General features: G+C 40.8%; 2 protein-coding genes across 2 annotated transcripts; one reads left to right on the top strand and one right to left on the bottom strand.

Annotated features, from left to right (window-relative positions):
* The first annotated feature begins 1,308 nt into the window (after nt 1-1,308).
* On the top strand, nt 1,309-5,781 carry LOC147852535 (uncharacterized). The gene is made up of 3 exons (XM_087333917.1): nt 1,309-2,132; nt 2,225-3,174; nt 5,766-5,781. The coding sequence occupies exons 1-3, from the start codon at nt 1,527-1,529 to the stop codon at nt 5,779-5,781; spliced, it is 1,572 nt and encodes a 523-aa protein (XP_087190043.1). The 5' UTR covers nt 1,309-1,526.
* Nucleotides 5,782-5,817: 36 nt separating this feature from the next.
* LOC147852534 (uncharacterized) lies at nt 5,818-8,058 on the bottom strand. The gene is made up of 6 exons (XM_087333916.1): nt 7,863-8,058; nt 7,706-7,783; nt 7,517-7,621; nt 6,630-7,424; nt 6,059-6,150; nt 5,818-5,892 (listed from the first exon to the last, which is right to left on the bottom strand). The coding sequence occupies exons 1-6, from the start codon at nt 8,050-8,052 to the stop codon at nt 5,818-5,820; spliced, it is 1,335 nt and encodes a 444-aa protein (XP_087190042.1). The 5' UTR covers nt 8,053-8,058.
* Between the last annotated feature and the right edge of the window lie 17,731 nt (nt 8,059-25,789).

The following is a 25,789-nucleotide window of genomic DNA, read 5'->3' as shown; positions in this document are numbered from 1 at the left end:
TAACGAATTTCTTCTTCTTAATTTCATAACAAAAAAAAACGTGTTTTTTCTCCTCCCCCTTCCTTCTTTTATAGATGCTCTCATGCGTATGATGCATGTGAGGGTACAAGACATGCATAAAATGCATGTTTGCCATTTGGCGCTTATGTATTACATGTGGTGCATGATAACCATGTCACTCATTTTAGCACTCATGTATGAGAATTTACATATAAAAGTACAATGATAGAAATATAAATTCAACTAAATGGCATGGCTTAATGGTAAGCCAATTGACTCCTAACTTGGAGGTGCAAGGTTCGAATCTTTACTTGCCCTCTTTGTATATGTATATATGTATATGGGTAGAAGCACGCTACGGTGTACCAGAAAAGTACTGTTTTTGGCCACAAAAATTGTCAGTACTTTTAGTACTGTTAGTATGAATAATTCAAAAAAAAAAAATCAGAGAAAAAGAAAATCGATTTTGGAGAGTGGGGTGACTGTAGTACAAGTGTCATTTATTGTAGAAGGAGTGGGGGGAACAGGTGAGGAGATGTTCATTCCATTTTGGGGGCTATTTTCCCCTCACGTCGATTTTGGCGCTTCCCCTCACGTCGTTTTGGCGGTTCCCCTCATACTCCTCTTCCTCTATCCCTCTGAGCTTTTCATCACAGATCCATGTTCAGTTTCTGATTTCCTCCAATCTAAATCTCAGACATCCATGTCTGTTTTGAGCGTTTAAGTTGAGGATTTCTGATTTTTTTAGGGTTTCTGTTTTTGTTAGGGTTTAGGTCGAGGTACAGAGACTGTTGGTAGCAGCCAATAGTGACTTCTTCGACAACGACTTTCTTACATCCATCCATTGAAGTTGGTGTCGTGGTGATTTGTGGCTTTTTCCACCAAATCGAGGCGGCATTGGAGGTTCCTTCCGCCAAATCGAGGCGGCATATCCAACGCTCCGTCCACCATTGGAGGTTCCTTCCACCAAATCGAGGCGGCATATCCAACGCCCCCTCCATCCATTCGAGGTTCCTTCCATCCGTTTTTTTTATTTTCAGTACTAAAATGTTACATTTCTTCATATTTCAGTACAAAAATTTTAGAACTGACAATTGTCATATTTGATATGTAATTCTAATGTTTGAAACGAAATATCTTTCACTTTGCAGGCCACATTTAAAAACATTTGATTTGGTGTCGTGGTGATTTGTGGCTTTTTCCACCAAATCGAGGCGGCATTGGAGGTTCCTTCCACAAAATCGAGGCGGCATATCCAACGCTCCGTCCACCATTGGAGGTTCCTTTCACCAAACCGTTTTTTTTATTTTCAGTACTAAAATGTTACATTTCTTCATATTTCAGTACAAAAATTTTAGAACTGACAATTGTCATATTTGATATGTAATTCTAATGTTTGAAACGAAATATCTTTCACTTTGCAGGCCACATTTAAAAACATTTGATTGTGTTTTCTTGGTTGAGTCTATATAACATTAACTACTTTTGCAAGCCACTTAATTTTTGCGGATAAATCTAGTGACCGAATGGGGGTTCCTAACGAGAGTGAGTTGTCAAGTAACTCATGCATATCTGAAAGGACTAAGAGACGAGTGGTTCTTCACATAGTCCGTTATTTGGTAGAAATAACAAAGAGATTTAGTGAAGAGGATCGTAGGGATATTATCTGTAGAGTGTTACACCATCAAAGTTTGAATGAAGACATGGAGAGAATAAAATTTAGGGACCAATGTGTTTCAGAAGAGATTGTAGAGTCTATGAAGTCATCCCTAGACTTAGTGAAAGGTGTAGAGAGCTTAGACAAACTTGCTGCAAAGAGGGCAGCCCTACACATGGTTGTGAACGGTGCGAGAGGAAAAAAATATAGTGATACTAAAGTTGCCTTAGCCCTGGGTATTCAAAGAAGGAACTTGAGGAAACATCGCCAAAATATACACTCAAACAAATTCAAGTGGATGGGGTTGGGACGTAGACGACGATGTGATGCCTTATCTCAAGAGATTATTGAGAAAGTGGATTCATTTTGGGCCAAAAATACGCGTGTCTCACCAAATAAGAAGGACGTGTGTAGACAACGAATAAGTCAGGGTAAGTACCAGATTCACCCTAGACACTTCTTGGAGATGACAGAGGTATTCCATTTTTTTATATCATTTCACATTCCATAACTTTGTGTTTTGACCAACTGTATATTAATGTTTGCTATATATATTGGTTGATGTAGGCTGAATTGTACATGAACTTTAAAGATCAACATCCAAGCTTGACTGTTGGATTCCGCAAGTTCCAAGGTTTGAAACCATTTTATGTTAGAAAATTAAATGAGAGGAATACATGTTGTTGTGTGTACCATGTGAAGATGGACATGTTAAGGCTAGCCGTGAATGCAATGCGTACTGATTGTAAGGGTATACACGGGGAATTATGTGTCTGCACTTGTGAGATATGTAGACCAAATGGGGAGGATAATAGGTGTAATGCACGAAACATGACTTATGCATCTGTTTCTGAGCTATGGAGGTCTTGTGTTTGTGAAAAAGAACCATCATGTGAGTGGCATCGTCGTACATGTCTATTAAGAACATGTAAGGTTTGTCCGCTACCATTATTTTGTATGCAGGAGCTTGATTTGGGAAACAGTCATATCGTGAAATGGAAATATTTAGAGTATGTGACTGAAAATATTGGCAAGGGAGTTGTAACTAAGCGTATCAAGGAAGTATATAAGGAGACATGTGCTGCTACCCTTGTCTCAGAATTTAAGAAACAACTTGGGGAGTTCATTCCACATAACTTCCGGAGTTATTGGCAAAATTCACAATTCAAGGAATGTATTAATAACTTACCAACGGGTGTCATCGTATCTGTTATTGACTTTGCAGAAAACTATACATTTAAAGTTCAGAATGAGGTTCAATCAATGCATTGGTACAATGATCAATGTACAATACTTGTGCATATTTGCTATTGGAGGCAAGACGGTGAGTTACATAAGAAATCAATATTTTACATTTCAGATGATAAAAAGCATGATACACTATTTGTTCAACATTGTTTTAAGCTTCACCATGCAGATTTATTTTCTCTAGGGGTAACCTTTAACCGTCATTGGGTTTGGTCTGATGGTGCTGCCTCGCAGTTTAAGGCGGCACGATCGTTCTACTTTATCGCCAGGTAATTTTTAATCCATATGTTTAGTACTTACCATGCAATGTGTAAGGAAGTAATTCTTGTGTTAGTGCATGCATACTAATTATGTTTGTAATTATTAACAAACAGTACTATTCACATGGATGCATACTAATTATGTTTGTAACTATTCGAATCTTGCACTTGTGAATGGATGCATGCATACTAATTTTGTTTGTACTATGTTTTAATCCATGTGAAGGGTTCTCCATAGACACATTGTACTATGTTGTGTGTTGTATCTGTACTATGTTGTGTTTACAGGAGGATGTAAAGTACTCATCTTGTACTCATAGTATTGTCCGTCCTTAAGAGCATTGTACTAAGTATGTTTTAATCCATGTGAAGGGTTCTCCATAGACACATTGTACTATGTTGTGTGTTGTATCTGTACTATGTTGTGTTTACAGGAGGATGTAAAGTACTCATCTTGTACTCATAGTATTGTCCGTCCTTAAGAGCATTGTACTAAGTATGTTTTAATCCATGTGAAGGGTTCTCCATAGACACATTGTACTATGTTGTGTGTTGTATCTGTACTATGTTGTGTTTACAGGAGGATGTAAAGTACTCATCTTGTACTCATAGTATTGTCCGTCCTTAAGAGCATTGTACTAAGTATGTTTTAATCCATGTGAAGGGTTCTCCATAGACACATTGTACTATACAAGAGGATGTAAAGTACTCATCTTCTACTCATAGTATAAACCATACTAAGTTAGTACTAAGTTATATCCATACTAAGTATCGATTAATCAATGTGAAGGGTTCTCCATAGACACATTGTAGTATGTTGTGTGTTGGTTCTGTACTATGTTGTGTTTACAAAAGGATGTAAAGTACTCATCTTGTACTTATAGTATTGTCCGTCCTTAAGAGAATTGTACTAATTATGTTTTAATCCATGTGAAGGGTTCTCCATAGACACATTGTACTATACAAGAGGATGTTAAGTACTCATCTTGTACTCATAGTATAAACCAGACTAAGTTAGTACTAAGAATTGTACTAAGTATCGACTAATCAATGTGAAGGGTTCTCCATAGACACATTGTACTATGTTGTGTGTTGCTTCTGTACTATGTTGTGTTTACAAAAGGATGTAAAGTACTCATCTTGTACTTATAGTATTGTCCGTCCTTAAGAGAATTGTACTAATTATGTTTTAATCCATGTGAAGGGTTCTCCATAGACACATTGTACTATACAAGGGGATGTAAAGTACTCATCTTGTACTCATAGTATAAACCAGACTAAGTTAGTACTAAGTTATATCCATACTAAGTTAGTATTAAATGGATGCCAGTATTAATGGAAGTGTAGTACTCTCTATTGACAACATAGTACTAATTTTGTTGGAAACCTGAGTTACAAAAGCAGGTATTTCTCCTTATTCAACATTCGTATGCAATGGAATTACTTCGGGTCTGGACATGGAAAAGGAGAGCATGATGGCGCGGGGGCTGTGATCAAACGTGCCCTTACAAGTGAGCAGTTGGATAATAATGGTGCTAAGCTACAAAATGCACATGATGTTGTGCAGTGGCTAACATGGAAGATGTCAAATGATGGTAAGAACAGATTGTTTGTTGAAGTTCGCGCTGATGAGGTCGATAGAACTAAATCATATGGTTGTAAAACCGTGAAAGGCACACACAGCACCCATTGTGTGTTAGGGTTTAGCCGCAAGGACACAACACAATTGTTACTACGTAGTTTATCATGCTTTTGTTCCATGTGTATAGATGAAGCTTGGGATAAATGCATCAACCTATCAATCGTGGAGCCCTGGAAGTTGCAGAAGCTTGAGCCTGAACGACAAGATGATATTGAAGATGATGTGCATTCAAACGATATTGTATACTACAACCAAAATCAAGACTTGGCAGTTTTATTGGAAGTTGGAGATCATTTTGCAGTGCTCAAATCTCCTCAGAATGAAGATTTAGAAGACTACTACATTGTGGTGTGCAAGCAAGGAAAGACATTATTGAAAGAAGTGGTGAGGGATGGCTGGGGCAACAATTTCAACGTTGGTGAGTCTGTCGTGTATGGAAACTATTATGCAAAGTTGCCGCAGTGCAAGAACACATATGCATTACTAAAAGAAGCACCCATCGCAATAATCTACGCTGATGCCATTCTTGCGATCAAATTCAATATGACTCAAGCAAAGCACAAGGTTAAGGGATACAACACTGTCTACAAGGTCCCCCAAGAGGTTCATGAGCACATATTAGGGGAGGTCTCTCTATTTAATGCTTGAAAGTCACCCTCTCAATACATTGTACCCTCTCAATACTTGGAGTTCACTATTAATTTTGATGATTGACAAATGAATTGATATATTTCATCTTTCTTCTAAAGTGTTTATGCCTGTCAACCACTTGTACTTATCTTTCATAATATATTAGTTGTTGTCAACAAGACTTGGATTTCTTCATTGCCGATATTGCTCATGTTTCCTGATGTTATTTGAGCATAGAAGTTTTGCAGAGCCATGGTAAAATGAGTAAAAATATTGTATATCTTCTTGATAAAGTCTAGATTCATTGCCGTTGGTGTGTCCTCTGTAGGCACATAAATCTGTAAGTTGAATTCAAATTATGACTTTAATATTGTAAGATTTTATACTGTAAGTTCATTCTTCAAGAAGCAAATGTGCAATGAAGCCTCAAATTCCTTAACAAAATAATCCAACTCCTGAAACAATAATTTGTGATAGCTCAAAAAGGGGAGTGTTTCCTTACTACTGTTAGTGGATAGTTCATCCATTGGGATGATATCATCAAAATATGGCCCACATTGCTTCAACAATTTGCACAAATTCTGGTTACCCTCCAAATGGGATTGATGAAACAGTCTATACTTCAATAACACCCGATATTTTCTGTTTATCATCATTAACACCTGAAAACCTAAATTTTCCTAGCAAGCTAAGAAGAATTTCAAGCATTTTATCTACAACAGACTCAAAGACTTGGCAACTCATCAGGAGATGATCTCAAAAAAGAAACAAAACGTTGTAAAAAGAGGAATACTTAGATCAAAAAGTATATTCCCATTGTTTCTACAAAATACAGAAGTGGAATTTTGACATTGGCAATTGAAACAGTATTTTGGTATCCAAATAGAGGTATTTCAGACATCACTAACAGCTAAAGTTCAAGTACAATCGGAAGAAAATCAGGCACTAGAGGGTAACTTGGCCGATCTTGTAATGCGCTTGTTGTTGGTGCCAGATTTTACATTCTTCTTTATCTTAAAGCCTTTAGGTATGAGCTGACTAAGTGGCACTTCATCATCAGAGGCATCAGAGATAGGCGTGGATGCGCGGGCACCTTGTACTGGTGGCAAGCTTGAGAGAGCAACTGTGTTTTCTGCAACTGCAATGCTTGTACACAAATCCACAAAGGTGCTGTCGATAGTCAAATTATCACTCATCTTTATTCCCCTATCATCATCAATGATGCCTGTACACTCGTTCTTATTAGACTCCTGTATGTGGACTATGGCAGTAGTCATGGTCAACTCCTCTTGTACGGTGGCTGTCAACTCATTCTTAAGACTACGTGTACAATCAGGCTTATCTGTACAATCAGGCTCCTCATGTGATTCTGTACAATCAGGCTTATCTTCAGGGAAAGCGATGTTCTTTCCACGATCCATTTGGGCATTCTCAGTACAATCAAGCTCCTCTTCATTACTAGCAATGTTCTTTCCATACTCCTCATCAGAATCTTTAGACAGTACTAGCACATTATCAGTAGACACTACTAACACATTATCAGTACAATCAGTCTGCTCTTCAGTACTTGCCATATTCTTTCCACACTCTTCATGGGCTTCAGTCTTCTCTTCAGTACTTGCCATATTCTTTCCACACTCTTCATGAGCTTCAATCTTCTCTTCAGTACTTGCCATATTCTTTCCAGAGTCTTCATAGGCTTCAATCTTCTCTTCAGTACTTGCCATATTCTTTCCAGACTCTTCATGGGCTTCAATCTTCTCTTCAGTACTTGCCATATTCTTTCCACACTCCTCATGGGCTTCTTTAGACATACTGTTGTTTGGACATGCCAGCTGCTCTTCACATATGAATGCTTCGTTTTTCTCACAATCCTCATGTGTGGAAGATGTGCTTCCAGAATCTGCCTCCGTGGAAAGGTTAATCCCAGAATCTGACTCTGCACTTGTGCTCCATGAAGTTCCCGATTCAGGCTGCTCTTGTAAACCTAATTAATGGGATTCCAAACAATATTAGTATCAACTCACATACTCAAAAGTTTGCAAACAATGAACATAGGGTTTTGGGCCACATTTTTACCTAATGTTACATGGTCATACTGTACAGCCGTAGATACCCCATTGCAAGTGGTGGGCTCGGTCATCTTCTCCACAACATCTAGGTGCTCAACAGTGTTGCTATGATCTATAGAATGCACCAAAAGCAACAATATAATAGGGTTGTTATGAGCTAAATCATTGTTTTCAAAGTCTGGCTTTTGACGTTTACCTGGGAGTGTGATAAATTCGTCTTCACGATCAGGTTTTGAACTCGTATCTCCGTCACCAAATATCATTTCGTCATCAGCTAGCAACACAAGTACATGGTATTAGACAATGGATTAGGTTGACAACGCTCCTGACAGGTGAGAACTTATATGACTCACCATTGCATTCAACTTTCCTTTTCTTGCCGTTTCCATACAACATTCTTGCAGCATTTCTCTTCTTACTGGGCTCTATTTCTAAAGACACATCATTTCTCTTCTTAGTGGGCTCTATTTCAAATTGTTGACCGGAGCTTGGGGAATTTGTTTGTAGAAGCATATGTTCCACTGCTCCAATGGCCCTTCTCATACATTCATCCTCATCATAAAAATCATAGGTTATTGGTAATGATGGTCCCTGAACCTTGGAATGTGCGGCAGATATTGAGGGTTTAGGCACAGGGGCTGGTAGTTCCATGACCTTCCCTGGCGTGGAGTTGCTTGACACTACGACATTCATTGCAAGAAACAAAAAAACGTTGAACGTTAGTACCATCATCTAAAATATACAATGTAGGTCACAATGTACTCCTCACATAGTTCCTAATTTACTGAACTAGTACTAATAAGGAACAATGTACTGCTCACTTAGTTCCCAATTTACACAAGTAGTACTAATCATGCACAATATACACAAGTAGTACTAATCATGCAGAATATACTACTCACTTAGTTACCATGTTACACAAGGAGTACTAATCCCGAACAATGTACCACTGTACTAATCATGAACAATGTACTACTCACTTGTTTCCTAAATTAGTGGACTAGTACTTATAAGGAACAATGTACTGCTCACTTAGTTCGCAAATTACACAAATAGTACTAATCATGCACAATATACACAAGTAGTACTAATCATGCACAAGTACTAATCCCGAAAAATGCACCACTGACTTTGTCAAATTTATAAGTAGTACTAATCTTGAACAATGTACTACTCACTTATTTCCTAAATCACTGAACTAGTACTAATCCCGAACAATGTACTGCTCACTTAGTTCCCAAATTACACAAATAGTACTAATCATGCACAATATACTACTCACTTAGTTACCAATTTACACAAATAAGGTACAAATCTAGTACTAATAGGGAACAAAGTACTACTCAGTTCCCAAATTACAAAACTAGTACTAATCATGAGCAATGTACTACTCACTTAGTTACAAAACTATTACTAATCATGAGCAATGTACTAGAAACTTAGTTCACAAAGTACAAAACTAGTACTAATCATGAACAATGTAGTAATTACTAAGTACTAATCCAACAAATGTAGATTGGTATTTTGCACACAAGTAATACTAAACGTGATATGTGTTCTACACACCTAGTTACATAACTTGTACTAATTACACCAACAGTATTGAACTTGAACAGTATTAGTACTAAACGTGATATGTGTTTCACACACCTCATTTCCAAATTACAGAAACTGTACTATTATTCAGCAATTTAAGTGACACCTTGTTCCCAAATTACATTACTAGTACTAATTTCCAAGTTACACAAACAATACTAACAGTCAACAGTGTACTATAAGTATAGTGTTTACTAAACTAATACTAGGCAAGTTACAATATAGATTGGACGATGTTGTACCTGGTTCCCTTTTAGTACTACTAATTCTGGAAAATATCCCTTCAACTAACTACACATACCAATTATATATTAAGAGTACTGCCAATACTATCCCATTGTTGTTAGAGATACACTAATACTAATCCATTGTTCTCCTAAATTTTAAGTATGAATTGTGGCATACACTAGTTCTAGTCCAAATGATAATTGACATTATATAATACAAACAATAGAATAGTAGAGCCACATACCGTACGGGTGTACTTTTAAACCCCAAGCATAGTACCACTCAGCCGCAATTGTAGTTTTACAGTCCATACATGTATTCTCTTTCTCAAAATGATACTTAGCACATAGCACATGATATGTGTGCAAGCATGGTGTAATCACAACATCCATAGCCTCCAGCTTGAATCCGAGGCCACAAAATATACACCTGGAAGATTGCAAACACAAGTTATAATATATTAGCTGCTCACTTATTTATACCATAAAAGTAGAAATAAATAACTTTTAAAGCTAATACCGTGATATAGCTATACTAGTAATGGTACTTTCTATACCACTTGGGTGCTCAATTACAGATGGACACAAAGTATCAAAACCATTATGTTTTAAATCCTGCATCAAGCATGCAAGGTTCTCAGAATGCAACTTTAAGGCTGACAACTTATTATCTATTTCTTCATGTGCATTCCTGCAAGTATCAAGGTCTGTCATCTGTGAATGTAATTGAGCACCCATATTGTTCAGCTCTTTCTTCAACTCCTCTTTCAACACCTCACTTTCTGAATTTTGGATTGTCGATGCAATCCATTCATATGTAGTCTTTATTGAAGAAAATTTCTTTTCTGCCTGTATCTCAGCTGATTTAACTGCTTCCAAATCAGCAAGTAGTGCTTGTATTCTTGAGCTCATAGAAGCTATGCAACCAGCCATCATCTGTTCATGTTTTTCAGTCATTGTGGCCCGTACCTTTGCCTCTAGAACTTGTTGGACAGGTGTTGTAGCTGGAATATCCACATGAGAGGTTCCAGATGACTTCAAGCCAGTGTTGGTACTGGAGGACCCTTTGTAATGTTCTGACCGGTGCCGATTAAAATCTTCCCAATTAACGTCGATGCCACCTTGAACTTCACATGCAAAAGCACGTGCAAAAACAGTACCCACCTCATTGTTAGTGATTTGATTTGTATCATAAACATGTTCGTATCTCGTCTTCAATAAATTGATGTATTCCCTCTTCAAACCACTCATGTGGAATCCTCGCCTTGTGTCGGGATGTGCTGACCCCCAGGTTTTTAACAACCACTCTCTCAGCTCTGGGTAAACGTCAGGTCGTGCCCGAAGGAAATAATTCCATCCAAGAGGTGTGTCTCGACTGATGGACTGGTACTGCCAGGTCTTCTTTCTCTGTGTTGATGAATTCATCACCCTTTCTCTTGTGGGTGTCTTCTTGCTTTCTTTCATGGGTGTCCTTCTTCCTTCCTTCACTGGTGTCTTCACTTTCTCTTTCATCAATGTCTTCTTTATGGGTGTCCTTCTCGTCATTTTCCTAGTCAACACAATTCTCATCAACACATAGCAAATCAATTACCATCAACACATCGCAATTACCATCAACACATAGCAAATCATCACATTGCATGTACAAACCACATGTACAAACCACATAGCAAATCATCACATTGCAAATCAACACACAATAACCCTAAATAGTCAAACACACAGAAAATAAAACTCATCCATGTCAAACACACAGAAAATAAAAACAGACGAATAGGAAAGTCAAAGAAAACGAAAACTTTGTAAATCATCATAACCAACTCCATCACATCGCATGTACAAGCCATGTCCAACATACAAAAACCCAAAATAGTAGGAAAAAAACTCATCCATGCCAAACTCACACAAAATAAAAACAGATGGACATGAAACATTAACAAAACAAAAACATAGCAACTCATCATAGCCAACTCCATTTTGGCCACATGTACAAACATGTCTAACACACAACCACATCGAACAAAATATTGTGATACATTTTTAAAAGAAACACAGAGAAACACAGAGAAAACAAAAACATACCAGTTGGGCATGCAACACATAGACTATGAATAATCAAAACCTACAAATGGTCATACACATACAAATAAAAAACAGACAGAGAGGAAACATTCAGAAAAAGAATACATACCAGTTGGGCATGCAACACAGAGAATACCTGGAGGTCGCTAAACTTGCAGAGGTACCACACCGTCTTGATTTCGATACCTTGGGAGACAAACGAGAAAACTTCAGGATGACAAACGAGCAAAACGTCAGAGGCTGCTGCAGAGGAGACAAACGAGCAAACTTCAGAGGCTGCTGCAGAGGAGACAAACTTCAGAGGCTGCTGCAGAGGCTGCTGCGTATACAGAGTTCAGAGATCGAACCTGGCACAGAGGGGAACACAAGAACAACAACAACGGGGAAACAGAGAATCGAAGGTGGAGTGAGAGAGAGAAACAGAAAGAAAGAAAGAAAGAGACCTTCGAAGGTGGAGTGAGAGACAGAGAGAAACAGACCTTCGAAGGTGTCTGTCTGACAACTTCGAGGTAGAAGAGAGAGAGAGAGAGACAGAGAGTGAGTGAGAGACAAAGAGAAACAGACCCTCGACGGTGTCTGTCTGACAACTTCGAGACAGAAGAGAGAGAGAGAGAGAGAGAGAGAGAGAGAGAGAGAGAGAGAGAGAGAGATAGACAGACAGACAGAGAGACAGAGAGACAGAGAGTGAGTGAGAGACAGAGAGAAACAGACCTTCGAAGGTGTCTGTCTGACAACTTCGAGACAGAAGAGAGAGAGAGAGAGAGAGAGAGAGAGAGAGAGAGTGAGAGAGAGAGACATACCAACTGACATGTTCGACTACCAATACCAGAGAGAGAGAGATTGACACTGACCACCTGTCACAATGGAAACCTTCTCCAGGTGTGCTTTCGTACAACTCTACCTAGGAGACTGGGGCAACACTTAATGCATTAAATATGGCCTAGGGACATTCGAGTGTGACGTATAATATCTTTGAACATTCGAGTGTGACGTAATGAATTTGTTTTTGGTTTTTTGAAATTTATTTACAATTTTTAATGTTTCTTTTCTTCTTCGATTTAGTACTAAATTTTTGGCCAAAAGTTGGTACACCGTAGCATGCTTCGACCCATATATATTTATATATTTATTTATCTAGTCACTGGACGCCGGTTCGCCGGATGCCGTCGCCTTACCGGCGTCAGATGCCGTCGGTTACCAGTGCCTCGCCGGATGCCGTCGTCTCACCGGCTCCAGATGCCGTCACCTCTTCGTCGCCGGATGCCGTCGATTATCGGTGCCTCGCCGGATGCCGTCGGTTACCGGTGCCTCGCCGGATGCCGTCGGATGCCGTCACCGGATGCCGCTGGATCACCGGCTCCATCGTCGGTCCGGTTTTGGTTGGCCAAAACCCTTTACGAGTAGCTAGCCCACCTCCACTCTTAGTTCAAGTTACCTTGAACTCTCTATGCTCCACACATAAACACAAAGATAATATCTTTTGCTCTACCTTATATATGATGAGAGCCGTATTTGTCGTGCCTATGTGGGATATCTCACAATTTTCTCTTTTCCTTTCACAAACTTTATACCCTCATATCTTGACATTTAGTTGTCTGTTTCTCGTGTAATAAAGTGCATTTGAAACCTCCATCATTTTGTACTTAGATACTAAATTTATTTAAAATTTTATCTTCACAATTATTGTATTATGTGATTCATACTCGATTTTGTACGTTTTATGGATTTTCACACTATTGCCGAAAATCTTCACGACATCCACCCCCACCAAACCGCACGTCCTCCGATACGTGCCAAGAAGAGAGAAAGTGAGATTTCGGCTACGGTGATCAATTAGATTCCTCCATGTCTTCATTTACATCCGCTCTATTATGTTCATCGTCGAGGTGATCGAGGTTAGGATCCATGTCTTGTCTTTTCTTGAAAATCTTTACTCTTTTTCCCGCAATGGGTACGACCAACCTTGATCCGTCTAGTTCCGCAAGGTGTTATGTGGCATTATCGTTGGCACTTGTCACCACATACGGCCCGAACCATCTTCTTGCGAACTTCCTTGTTGTACTGTGTTGATTGTCAAGGGTGCTGTCGTAAACCAAAACTCAATCCCCTTCTTCAATCTTCTTGGGACGAAGTCGATGCGTGTTGTCGAACCGAATTTTGTTCTTTACTCGGGCTGCCTCCATCATCTTTGGCGCTTTTTCTAAATCTTGAGGTCTTCTTTCAAGTTGCCTTATCCGCCCTGCTAATAACTCTTCTCGGCTCATCTCGTTCTCCCATGGTATCGCTACCCATGAGGCGATCGTCCTTTTGATGGGCATAATCGGCTTTTGTCCATACATAAGCTTTGTCGGCATATACCCTATCACCGAGCTATGTGTCGTTCTATCGGCCCACAAGGCATAGGGTAATAGTCGTGGCCAATTCCCGACTCGACCGTTGCATGCCCGTACGATGGCTTTAACGATAGGTCCATGCCCTTGCTCGATCTTCCCATTCACTTCCGGATTGTAGGCAGTTGTGAGGGAGAGCTTCACGCCTAGTCTTTCGAAGAGCTCCGTCGCTTCGTGCGCGTCCAACTCCCCTCGGTCGGCCACTATCTTCCCTACACATCCATATCGGCAAACAACCTCTTCAAGCAGAAATTTGCAAACGGCTGAAGTCATCTTATTTGTCAAGGCTCGTCCTTCCACTTGATTTGTCAAGTCTTCCCTTGCCAGCGCTAAGTACTTCATTTGTCCCACTCCCATTGGCATCGAGACCAGATCCACCATCCATTTGAAGTGTATGGTGAGTGGGTATGTCGGCTGTAACTCATCACGATGACGTATATTTGAATATATTTGGCAAGTTTCGCATGTGGACACGAAATGGAGTACATCTTTGTACATGCTTGGCCACTAGTACTTCTCCTTCAACTTTTCGAACGTCGCCCATGTTCCTCTATGACCTGCCCAAGCACTCCCGAAAATGTCAAACTCGCATCTTCGAGCCTTTGAAGCACCTTCTCGCAATCTTTCATATGATCCGCAACGAACTTTCTACAACCTTCCTTATCTTTCGATTCATCTTTCTCCTCATCCGAACATCCTTTTATCGGAATATCATCCAAGAATGGCATCGTGATGTCCGGGATGCAATCCTTCAAGACTTTATTCATGGCATTCACCATATGAACCACCGAGTTCGTTGCGCCTTGGGGTAAGGTACACATCCGCACAAGCCCGATCGGAGTCCTCATGGTTGTAATGTCCCGACTGTCGATCGCCAATTGGAATTGGTCATATCCGGAGTAGAGATCGCCAATGGAGTAGATGGACCGGCCCGCAAACGCTTCGGCAAATTTGTCCACGCTCGGATCGATTCCGGCATTTCGAATTGTCACCTTGTTGACGGGTTGAAGATCTTGGATGAATCGCAATGATCCATTCTTCTTTGGCACCGTGAACCACGTATTGGAATAAGGAGCATTCGACGGTTCTAGAATTCCCATACTCACCTTCTCCTTTAAGAGTTCGATCAGCTTTGGAAGGTGTGCTCTCAGAACTGGTATCGGTTTCAAATTCCAAGGCACATGAGGCACCGTGAAGATCACCATCGGCTCTATAACCTTTGGGTCGGCGCATCCGATTTCTCGTAGGAAGAATGCGAAAGCCTTCCCATGTCTCTCAAGCATATCGCGAAACATTCGCTCCTCTTCAGGGAGAAGGAAATCCTCCTTTCCAACTCGTAGCTTCCCCTTCGTCTCTTTGGTGAACACATGACCTATCTTCTTCGGATCTCTTAAGCTTGGATCGTTAGCGACTTCCTTCATCTTTTGCCAGCTATCTTCCGGTAGCGGAACTGCAACTGGCTTGATCTTCTTATCCACCGTTTTATATTTCGTGTTGATGTCAGCTTCCTTCATCGAGATGCCACAACGGTATTCATCGATGATAGCGTACATGTTGACGGAGTTAACCGAAATCACGCGTTGGTTGTGAAGATAGCTCAAGTCCACGACGTCCTCGATTTCGCCGATGGTGTCCTTAAATGAGGCTTCTTCCATAATATGAGTCACGAACTCTCCTTCTTCTATTATGTTCTCTTCTTTTAGCATCTTCTCGAATTCTTGTATCCGGCGCTTGTGCTTCTTGTCGGGTAGTACTAGTTTACATGCGCCACTAGGTGTGACACATGTTGCTTCTCCTTGCAATCCACGCACTCTTCTTTCTTGTGGGGTCTTGTGATTTCTCGGACTATTTGTGCCCCATGCTTCAATAGTCCGCTCTAAAAATCCAAGGATTCGCCTCCGAGACTATCTCGATTCCTTTCATGATTGGCTCGCACCGTTAGGAATTGGACCGATCTTTGGTTGTCAGGACTCTTTATTCGTGCGAAGGATGCTCCATTATCGAACACTTTGGTCTCCAGCCGAGATGATGTGATATAAGGTTGCCCTAGGATGACAGGATGCGACGCCGATTCTTGTACGAAGAAGTGTTGATCCATGTCCACATCCCCGATCGTGACTTTGACATTGGGACAAGCTCCGTACAAGTCCTCCGTAGACTTTGTTGCCGCGCGAATCTTCCATTCGTGGCTTGTATTGATTGGCCATCTTCCTTTTTTGTAGAAGTCGGTTGACATGAGTTTGATCTCCGAGCCATGGTCGATCAAGGCTACCACAGTCTCTTTATTCTCCCCGATCTTCACCGGCGTCTCCGTTGTCCCTCGTGCCCAATGAGGTCGAGTATAGTGGCTGTCTACCATATCTTCATCAACTTCGTCTCTTGCCATCGTTATGGCATTCATTTTTGCTTTTTGCGGCTTCTCTTCTTCCTCGTCCGATTGTTGTCTCTTTCTCTTTACAAGGTCCACGATCGTGTCATGGAACTCCTTCTTCATAATGCCAAGCAATTCCCTCAAGGACAAAGTTACGTGGCTATCAAGAACTCGTTCTTCGAGAATCTTCTTTAGGTCCGTCGTCTGCTCTATGTCCGACCTTAGCTTATAGGTAGGTATAGTCCTTGTCCTCCGAGCGGGGTCTTCGACACCAACCTTCACGGGCCGAACCGTTTCTTCAACTCGTATGCTTGGCTCCCCTTTTCGGCTTGCTTCTCGTTCCTCCGTTTGTAAAGGTCGACTCGTCTCCACATCGTCCTTCTTTTTTGCATTCCTTGTTTCATGTCTTTTTGATGGGCCTTGCTCTTCTATTCTCTTTCTCTTTTCTTCGACGAACACCTCGTGGTTGTCGCACATCACCTCTGCGAGTATGGTGTTGTCGTCCACCGGATCCGACCACCTGGTTATGCTTTGCACGCTTCAGTCCGCAAGCTCTACCTCATTCGATGTGACTTTTCCCTTCTTCTCATATTCGAGAACGGAAGTCCAAAACTTTGCTCCCGCTCTAGCAACTTCAGTCTTGTCTTTCCCGACTCTTATTCCGGCCAATGCAGCATAGTGCATCGCATCCACATGAGTCGCATCGGCATCCTCCATAGATTTCTTCATCGCTCCTCTTCCGAAATTCACCCATAGGGGTCTTCTAGTCTCGCTTGAGCAGATCATGTTGTCCTCTATGTATACGATATTTTGTCGAATCGCCTCTCGAAGGCTCGCACAATCCCTTCTCATGTGGTCCATACTATCGCACCACACGCATCTAAAGGGTTCTTTTCCTTTAGGGCCCCGACGATTCATGTTGGCTAGCGTGATCTTCTCGAACTTCTTCGCTAGCTCTTCAATGATGTCGTCATCAATCTTCTTTTCTTCCACGTTACTTTGTCTTGGCGGCTCAGCTACTTTCGGCGGTCTTGCTTTCTCCGTGGTAGTCGATCCCGTCAAGTCGGTGTCATCAACCCATTGGCGACGCTTGTCGAGCCTATTGCATGCCCGCTTCACCGCGATCCAGTCTGCTACGAGCCCATTTGCTTGGGTATCATCTTCGAGAAGAGTCCCCAACTCCCGTCTATCCTTTATGTCCACGGCCTTCAAGAAGTACAAAGTCTTGTCCTCTTCAAGCAACACTTGGTCCGTATTGGGGAGACGACTAAACATCTAGTCGAATTCGTCGTACACCCTCGAGACGCTCATCTTCTTATTCTTCTTCTCTATCCACTTCATCAGGGCATGTCGAGTCATCCTCGTTGAGTCTTCAGTCATGAACTCCGCTAGTATCGTTTTCTCGAACTTGGACCATGTTGTCTTACCTTCTTGAAGCTCGATGACGCGTCTTTGGATGTTGTTGGGGACAACTCTCTTGAAGCTTGCGATTTGACGTGCCTCGGACACGTCCCTCTGATTCATCTCCCTTCTATATGCATCAAGGAACTTCGTAACGTTCCTTCCATCGAATTGGCCCTCGAGCTCTACGACACGATTGACAGCCTTCTCCACGCTCGCGTCGTTGTCCCGAGATCTCATCATTTGCTCGACGATTAGCATCATCCTTTCGAGCTCTCCCGTTTGGTTGCTTGAGGACGCCATCTCCAAGTATTAATCTCGACTTGATCCTTCCTACCGCCTCTTTCACATCGGGTTCACCACTTAATTATGTCGTGAAGATCCGTCACTACACGCGGATTGTGAGGCGGAACCACCGGGGTTCTGGACCGGAAGGATTCAAAGTCGGTACAAGCTTTGGCGCAAGCTTTAACAAGAAAGTACTTAAGATAGATTGGGAAAGAGAGAAGTTGAAATTAAACGATTGAGAGAGATTGATTGAACTTTTATCTTTGGATTTAAAAAACAAGTTACACGATCAATTTGATAACGAATTTCTTCTTCTTAATTTCATAACAAAAAAAAACGCGTTTTTTCTCCTCCCCCTTCCTTCTTTTATAGATGCTCTCATGCGTATGATGCATGTGAGGGTACAAGACATGCATAAAATGCATGTTTGCCATTTGGCGCTTATGTATTACATGTGGTGCATGATAACCATGTCACTCATTTTAGCACTCATGTATGAGAATTTACATGTAAAAGTACAATGATAGAAATATAAATTCAACTAAATGGCATGGCTTAATGGTAAGCCAATTAACTCCTAACTCGGAGGTGCAAGGTTCGAATCTTTACTTGCCCTCCTTGTATATGTATATATGTATATATATTTATATATTTATTTATCTAGTCACTGGACGCCGGTTCGCCGGATGCCGTCACCTCATCGGCGTCGGATGCCGTTGGTTACTGGTGCCTCGCCGGATGTCGTCGTCTCACTTGCGTCGGATGCCGCCGGATCACCGGCTCCATCGTCGGTCCGGTTTTGGTTGGCCAAAACCCTTTACGAGTAGCTAGCCCACCTCCACTCTTAGTTCAAGTTACCTTGAACTCTCTATGCTCCACACATAAACACAAAGATAATAGCTTTTGCTCTACCTTATATATTATGAGAGTTGTATTTGTCATGCCTATGTGGGATATCTCACAATTTTCTCTTTTCCTTTCACAAACTTTATACCCTCATATCTTGACATTTAGTTGTCCGTTTCTCGTGTAATAAAGTGCATTCGAAACCTCCATCATTTTGTACTTAGATACTAAATTTATTTAAAATGTTATCGTCACAATTATTGTATTATGTGATTCATACTCGATTTTGTACGTTTTATGGGATTTTCACACTATTGCCGAAAATCTTCACGACAGCGTGGACAACCATATGGCTTACTACAACGCATGCCAACTTACTTGCGTAATCATGGGATGCGATGAGTATGGATTTGCTTGTGTCAAGAGGTTATAATGCCATCATGGTGATCATCGACTATTTCTCTAAACAAGCTCACTTCATACCAACAAAACCACCTCTCACATCCCTCCAAGTAGCCAAATTGTTCTTCAAAAATATATTTAAATATTATGGCATGCATGCAACTATCATGTTGGATAGGGATCCAAGTTTTACTAGTTGGATTTGGCATGAGCTTTTCAAATTGATAGACACAACTCTGGATGTCTTTCACGGCTCATCCCCAAACATTTGGCCAAATGGAAAGGGTAAACCAGAGTCATCAAGACTACATTCATTGTAATGTGTAGGCATATCAGAAAGATTGGTTGGATCATATCAACATGTTAGAATTTTGTTATAATTCATCTAAACATCCTTCAACTAGTTTTTCTCCTTTTGAAATACCAATAGGAAAGCAAGATCTTACACTACTGGCATTGGTCTCTTGTGGGGTTCGAGATAAAATTAAAGAGCTCGATGTCAACCTTTTTCTAGTAGGCTAGCAAGCAACAATGCAGGCTGCACAATAAGTATTACAACAATAAGAAGAAATGAATGCTTCACACAACCAACAAAAAACATCAACACTGAATTTTTCATAGGAGATTTGGTCCTAGCTAGTGCTGCTTATTGGCCATTACCTGGACAACTCTCACCCAAATTTAAGCATCATTATTATGAACCGTATGAAGTACAAAGTTTTAATCGGGTTACATACCAGAGGAAATAACCTAGTTTCGTCAAGGTGCATGATACATTTAATGTATGTTTTGCTTAAAAGATTTCATGCAGAAGACTAATCTATGTGAAGAAGCTGAAGAACCTAAAGAAATCTCAAAACAACAAGTGCACAATGGAAATACACAAATTTTTATCAAGTGGAAAGGGAGACCAATTTCGGAAGCGACATGGATCTCTGAAGAAAGTTTGTTACGTTCAGATCCCATATTCTTGTTTTGGGCACCCTATCTATATCTGTAATACAATCACAAGGGTTTAGACACTTCCTATTGCATTAGTATGGTAAAACCACTTTTGACATTGTTTTTCTCTTTCTCATTATGATTTCAGATTGAGAGGGTCATGTCATTGTAATTGTGTCTTTAGTTTCAAGGATGAAACTCTTCTCCCCGTGAGAGTGTTATGGTGTAGTTAGGATTAGAGAAATTAATGGAAGAGTTGTTAGGAGTAGTTAGAGATATTAGTGGTCGAGTATTTGAGTTGATGGCTATTTAAGTTGCTTGTGTGCACAAAGGAAAGGAGGCGATTTTCTGGAAATTATGGGAATGCTCCCCATGTAATGCTTTTCTTCAATATGAAAATACTCCATTTCTTATTTTTTGAAATATCCCTCTTCACAATTTTCTTTTTCCTTTATTATGTTTTGTAATAGAGAGGTAAGAAGGGTGAGGTAATTTTTCAAAAATAAACATAAACTACGAACCTTGAATTTCATGAAGAAGAAATAGATAAAACCCTAAGACAACAAGTATGTTGTGGAGAATAAGAAGATATGAAGAAAAGAATAATTAGACAAGATTTGTTCACGAGTGATGCTTAAGGGGGAGATCCTTGAGTTTTGGTGCAACGTCCCAACGATTGACGACCATGTCGCCTCTTGTTGAGGCGGGTCTTGCACACCCTCTTTATTTAAACAAAGCTTCTTCGTTTCTCATTTTGATAGAGCTTTTGTGTGTGTGTGTGTCTCTCTCTCTCTCTCTCTCTCTTATTGTAATTAGCTTACCCTAGTGGTAAGTTGTTAACACTACAAGCACTACATCTTGGGCTCAATACCCAAATTTCCCACCTCTCTTCTCCCCTAAACAATGAGTTCTCGTCTATAGCTTTATAAGATGAAAGAGGCTCTCTCTCCCAAATAAAGCTAGTGATTGTTTTTTTATTTTCGCATGCATCACACGTTTTCCTTCCTAATTACACGTTTATTTTTCCCCTCTCACTCATATTACAAGTTCTTCGCAATTGAGCTAAGATTTTTTTATTGTTTTCAAATGCAATATGTTACTTGTCTTTCATATCACACCGTAGCTTTATCATTCAACATTTTTAAAAGTTTTAGTTTAACTTATTTCCTTCTATGTTCACCCCACATCACGGCAATGTCATGGGTATCAATAGTGCGGGAAAATGACATGATCAAGGAAGAGAAGGAAAACTCGAGAGAAGGACAAAAGACTTGAAATTGGCTTTGGATAGGCTGAACGCTACAAGGGTGAATAAGGCAAGATTTGGTGGCATAGTTCTTGCCATACTTCCCATTTGTGACATACTCATATGTGAAATGGCTCCAAGTATGATTGAAATGCAGCCGTCTATATTTATTTTTATTATTCTAAATTTTTTTAAGAATACAAAAAATAAAAAATAAAAAACATTTTTATAAACAAAGGTCAAGATCATAAATTCATTAAAAATTAAGAAAGTCGCATCCAAAGTTCCAAACATCAAACATACTTAGATGCTACAAGCAAACACAAGAGTTCATCATCATGATCACCAACGGAGTCTTTTATCCCTTCCATTACCATGAATTGATTTTTGAAAGAACAAAACCAAAAACTAAAGCTCTCCATTGCCAAAAAAGAAAGAAAAAACATTTTTACCCTCTGCATTTCCATGGTGGAATGAATACCCATGGAGATAATACAATTGAAACCAACATATGAAGTTGCAAAGTAGGTCCAAAATGGAGTACTAAAATCTATGTAGAATTGAAAGAAGAAGAACGAATCGAAGACCTATGACAAAAGATTTTGAATGGAGAATCTTTCTTTTGGCAGAGCTTCAATGGGGAACATAGACGACATCAAGATGTCCTAAAAAATCCCTACCCGACCCAAGTGCATCATTGAGGAACATCAATCCTGGATTGTAAATCTTCACGAGGTTGTACCAGTGGTTACAGGTATGGGGATTCTAGGCACCAAATCCACACGTGTTGAGTTATTTCTGTGTCGACTATACACATCGTATAGAATAACATAACAAGTCAGTTGTATCCGTCTCCCCAACCTCCACAGTCTGCACGCTTACGCTTGGAAGTACACACCACACCCACAGTTATCCGTAAGACAACTAGTACGCACTGTCCATTCTCTCAACCATAATCTTCTTGAAATGAACTCCGAATGACTGAGGTTTAGGCACCATGCTTACCATAGTCGGTAACACCAATTGTAAATAGGTAATATCGTGGAAAAACCAGAAAAACAACAGATGCACAGAAAACACAGAGATTCCACACGGGAAAAACCACATGAGAACAAAGATTCCACTATACACAAGAGAATACAAGATGAGATCAGAATACAACACTCTCCACGCGGAGTGTATCAGCCACATAGGGCTCTTGGCATCAAACCTCACAAGGCTATGGCACCACTCTCTCCTTCCCGCTCACACACTCTCTCCTCTCTATCGCTTACACAAATAGAGGATCACACACCATTCTGTTCTACACGATATGTTTGCTCTAAGTGTATTTATACTTATACATTGTGTGGGCTAATTACAAATGTAGCCACCGCTACTATCATTCCTATTATTATAGTAAATAACAATAATAGTTAATCAGTCGACTAGTCAATTCGACCAGCCGACTCCAGTGTTGCCTGTCCAGTCGGCCCGACTAGTCGGCCTTGTCGTCGACTTGGATAATATGTTGTCGACTCTCTATGACTTCGATTGTCGGCTCTTGGCCTGACCAATCGGCTCCTCCTATAGGAGGGACATATTCGTAACACAACTTCGGGTCCAGACCCCGCATATCCCCATATGACCACGCAAAGACGTCCTTGAATTCTTTCAGCAATTCGATCATTGTCGTTTTCTCATCTGGTGGCATTTCGGTGGCCATGTTCATCAGCTGTGGTGCCTTGCTTGTGCCGACATCGATTTCCTCCAGTATGGACACTTTTACCCACAATGACATGACCATCTCTCTTTCTAACACTTCTTGGGGCTGCTGGAGTTCCCGAATCGCCTCCCGATCTGGCTCGTCAAGTTCTTCTTCCCGGTTTGTGACATACGGCATGACCACTTTTGCTACGTCCACCTCGAATAGTGGCACTATCTTGGGATTTTCTTCCAAATAATGGTCCACCTCCTCGTCGACCAAACCGTCCAACATATTAATACCTTTGGCGCATAATGGCGTTAGCTATTTGCTCGTACCAACCCGTTCTTGTGTCAATACCCGTACCTTGGTCTTGCTACGCAAGAAAGTTATCATATTCTTTTGCCAGTTTTGCTTGATGTGTATCATCTTTAGCCATGTTCTGCCTAACAATAGAGGATATGCCCCTAGCACATTTAGTTGCAACACTACTGTCGAGATCCGGAACACGTGTCCTCCGATCGTGATGTTGAGGTTCCGGATTAGTCTGGAGTCCGGTTGGTCGTACCGAACTTGTGTTTGCCATTCAGAACCAGAATGGGCACGACTACCATTCCCGGATACCTAACATATCACATGTTCTTCGTCAGATGACATTTACTCTGGATCCTCCGTCTATGATTGTACCGGGTACTTCGTTTCCTTTAATGATTACCGTCACATCTGGACTGTGGGTGTCCACCGCTGTCGGTCCATCACCCAGATTTGTGTAGAATGTGGGTGTCATTGTTGGATTCGGTGGTGACAATGCCAATTCCAAACTATCTGTGAACCGGGAAACCAACTGCAATAGTCGGCGCAGTGGCAACATGATTTGGCATTGCTGTAGTGCCTGCCATGATGGGTCATCGTCGGTGATTCTGGTCATTTCTTCCAGTGACTTGGCCTATTCCTTCATTTTGTGGACATTATCGGGTACTTCGTTGCCTTTAACGATTACCATCACAGCCGGACTATGGGTGTCCACTGCTGCCGGTACCTCACCCGGATTTGTGAAGAATGTGGGTGTCATTGCCGGTTTCAAACTTTCCGTTGTCATAGTGTATTTTGTACACTACGTGAAAAATTACACTTTTGGTCTCTCCGGATAGGACATGGAGTACCCGGTGAGAACCGGAAGGAGGAATCGGTCAGGACCGAAACCGGTAAGGAGAACCGACAAGAGCCGGATGAAGAAGGCCGGTGAGAATCAGTGAGAAACGGATGAAGAGGACCAGTAAGGAGAACCCGGTAAACCGGATGGAATCAGATGAAAGAGGAATCGGCAAGGAGGAACTGGTAAGGAGGACCTGGTAAGGATAACCGGATGGAATCAGATGAAGGAGGAATCGGCAAGGAAGACCCGGTAAGGAGATCCGGTGAGAACCGGATGAAGAAGGCCGGTGAGAGTCTCTCACCGGATGAAGAGACATATTTGTAAAGAGAAGAAAGTATAAAAATATATATTACATGCATAGGGCAAGATTCAAACCTTGCACCTCCATGTTAATAATGTTAAGCCTTATCACTATGCTAGCATATTATGAATTGTAAAGTTATACTAAACTTTATCCCATGCAAATATTCTAGATATGCATGGTACAAAAAGTTATTCATGCAATACACTCGAATTAAAAGAAAAGATGGGATAGAAAGCTAATCATGCACATGCAGTGCGCATGAAAACTAAAGTTCAAAAAAGCATGTTAGATAAAGCATATAGTCTATAGTTAGAGAAAAAAAGCATGGATTGTGAAGACTCTCTCATCACTATATAAGGATGAGGAGTACAATGTAATGTGGGGGGGGGGGGGGTGAAATACTTGGAAATTGGATATATTTCCGAAAAACACCAACCAATTAATATATTTGTGGGATTCACGAAATAATATAATACTTGTGGGATTCACAAGGTTTGATCTCTTTTCTATTTCTACTCTAAACTATTCTAAACTATTTCAATTTATTACTATGATTAAGACAAACTAAAACAACTCTCAGAGCGGGAACAAAGAGTTCGAGCATCGTTTTGCTCGACTCTCAGAGCGGGAACAAAGATTGTTGGGGGAGGATAAAGTCCTAATTTTCATAAGATCGATCTATCGATAAAAAAGAAAGGATGGACATCAGGATCCAACTCGAAGATGATGACGGTGCAAATGGCCTTACGGAGGATTGGGATGATGTCGAAAGAGTATGCCGAAGACATGATAAGAGGAAGATGAGAATATCATTGACAACAACATGGCCTATAAGGGATGATCGATTAAGGATAAACGATGTAGCCGACATGAAGGCTGAAATTCAATACGAAGGTACCACGGGAGAGGGTGTAGAACAAGCTACCCTCTTGTCTTGCGAAAGAACGTCGACCAAGGATAAGGTCGATGACTTGACAGTGGCTAACACCACTTCAAGAATGGAAGAAGGTTTTGGAACACAAGTATCCGAGACATCGGATGAGAAAGAGGTAAGCATAATAGATGCTTTCATAATTGATGGAGATAAAGAGTGGGAGGCGGACTAGATTAAGGAGGTCGCCGCAAAAGATTACATCGAGTCGGAGGTGGCTATGAACGAGTCAATGTTGAATGACCATATCGAGACTTTCCCATCACTAATTCCAGAGACTTCGACGGTTGCGTCTGAAAGGCAACGTGAGACCGAAGAGACGGAAGGTGGCGGAGAGAAAACAAAGGTTGAAGTCGATGCATACGACGGAGAGATAGCCGAGAAGGTGGCTATGGGTGAAACGACGGAGGATGA

The sequence above is a fragment of the Azolla caroliniana genome, unplaced genomic scaffold, assembly GCF_043228905.1.
Source record: "Azolla caroliniana isolate FFs.n. ecotype wild unplaced genomic scaffold, voAzoCaro1.0.p SCAF_18, whole genome shotgun sequence".
NCBI lineage: Eukaryota > Viridiplantae > Streptophyta > Polypodiopsida > Salviniales > Salviniaceae > Azolla > Azolla caroliniana.
This window is presented reverse-complemented; position numbering and strand designations above follow the sequence as displayed.

Coding starts and splice junctions, on each gene's coding strand:
- LOC147852535 (XM_087333917.1), top strand. CDS start 1,527: ATGGGGGTTCCTAACGAGAGTGAGTTGTCAAGTAACTCATGCATATCT. Junction 2,133..2,224: donor ACTTCTTGGAGATGACAGAG/GTATTCCATTTT, acceptor TGGTTGATGTAG/GCTGAATTGTACATGAACTT.
- LOC147852534 (XM_087333916.1), bottom strand. CDS start 8,052: ATGAGAAGGGCCATTGGAGCAGTGGAACATATGCTTCTACAAACAAAT. Junction 7,622..7,705: donor CGAATTTATCACACTCCCAG/GTAAACGTCAAA, acceptor TGCATTCTATAG/ATCATAGCAACACTGTTGAG. Junction 6,151..6,629: donor TGATAGGGGAATAAAGATGA/GTGATAATTTGA, acceptor AGTCTGTTGTAG/ATAAAATGCTTGAAATTCTT.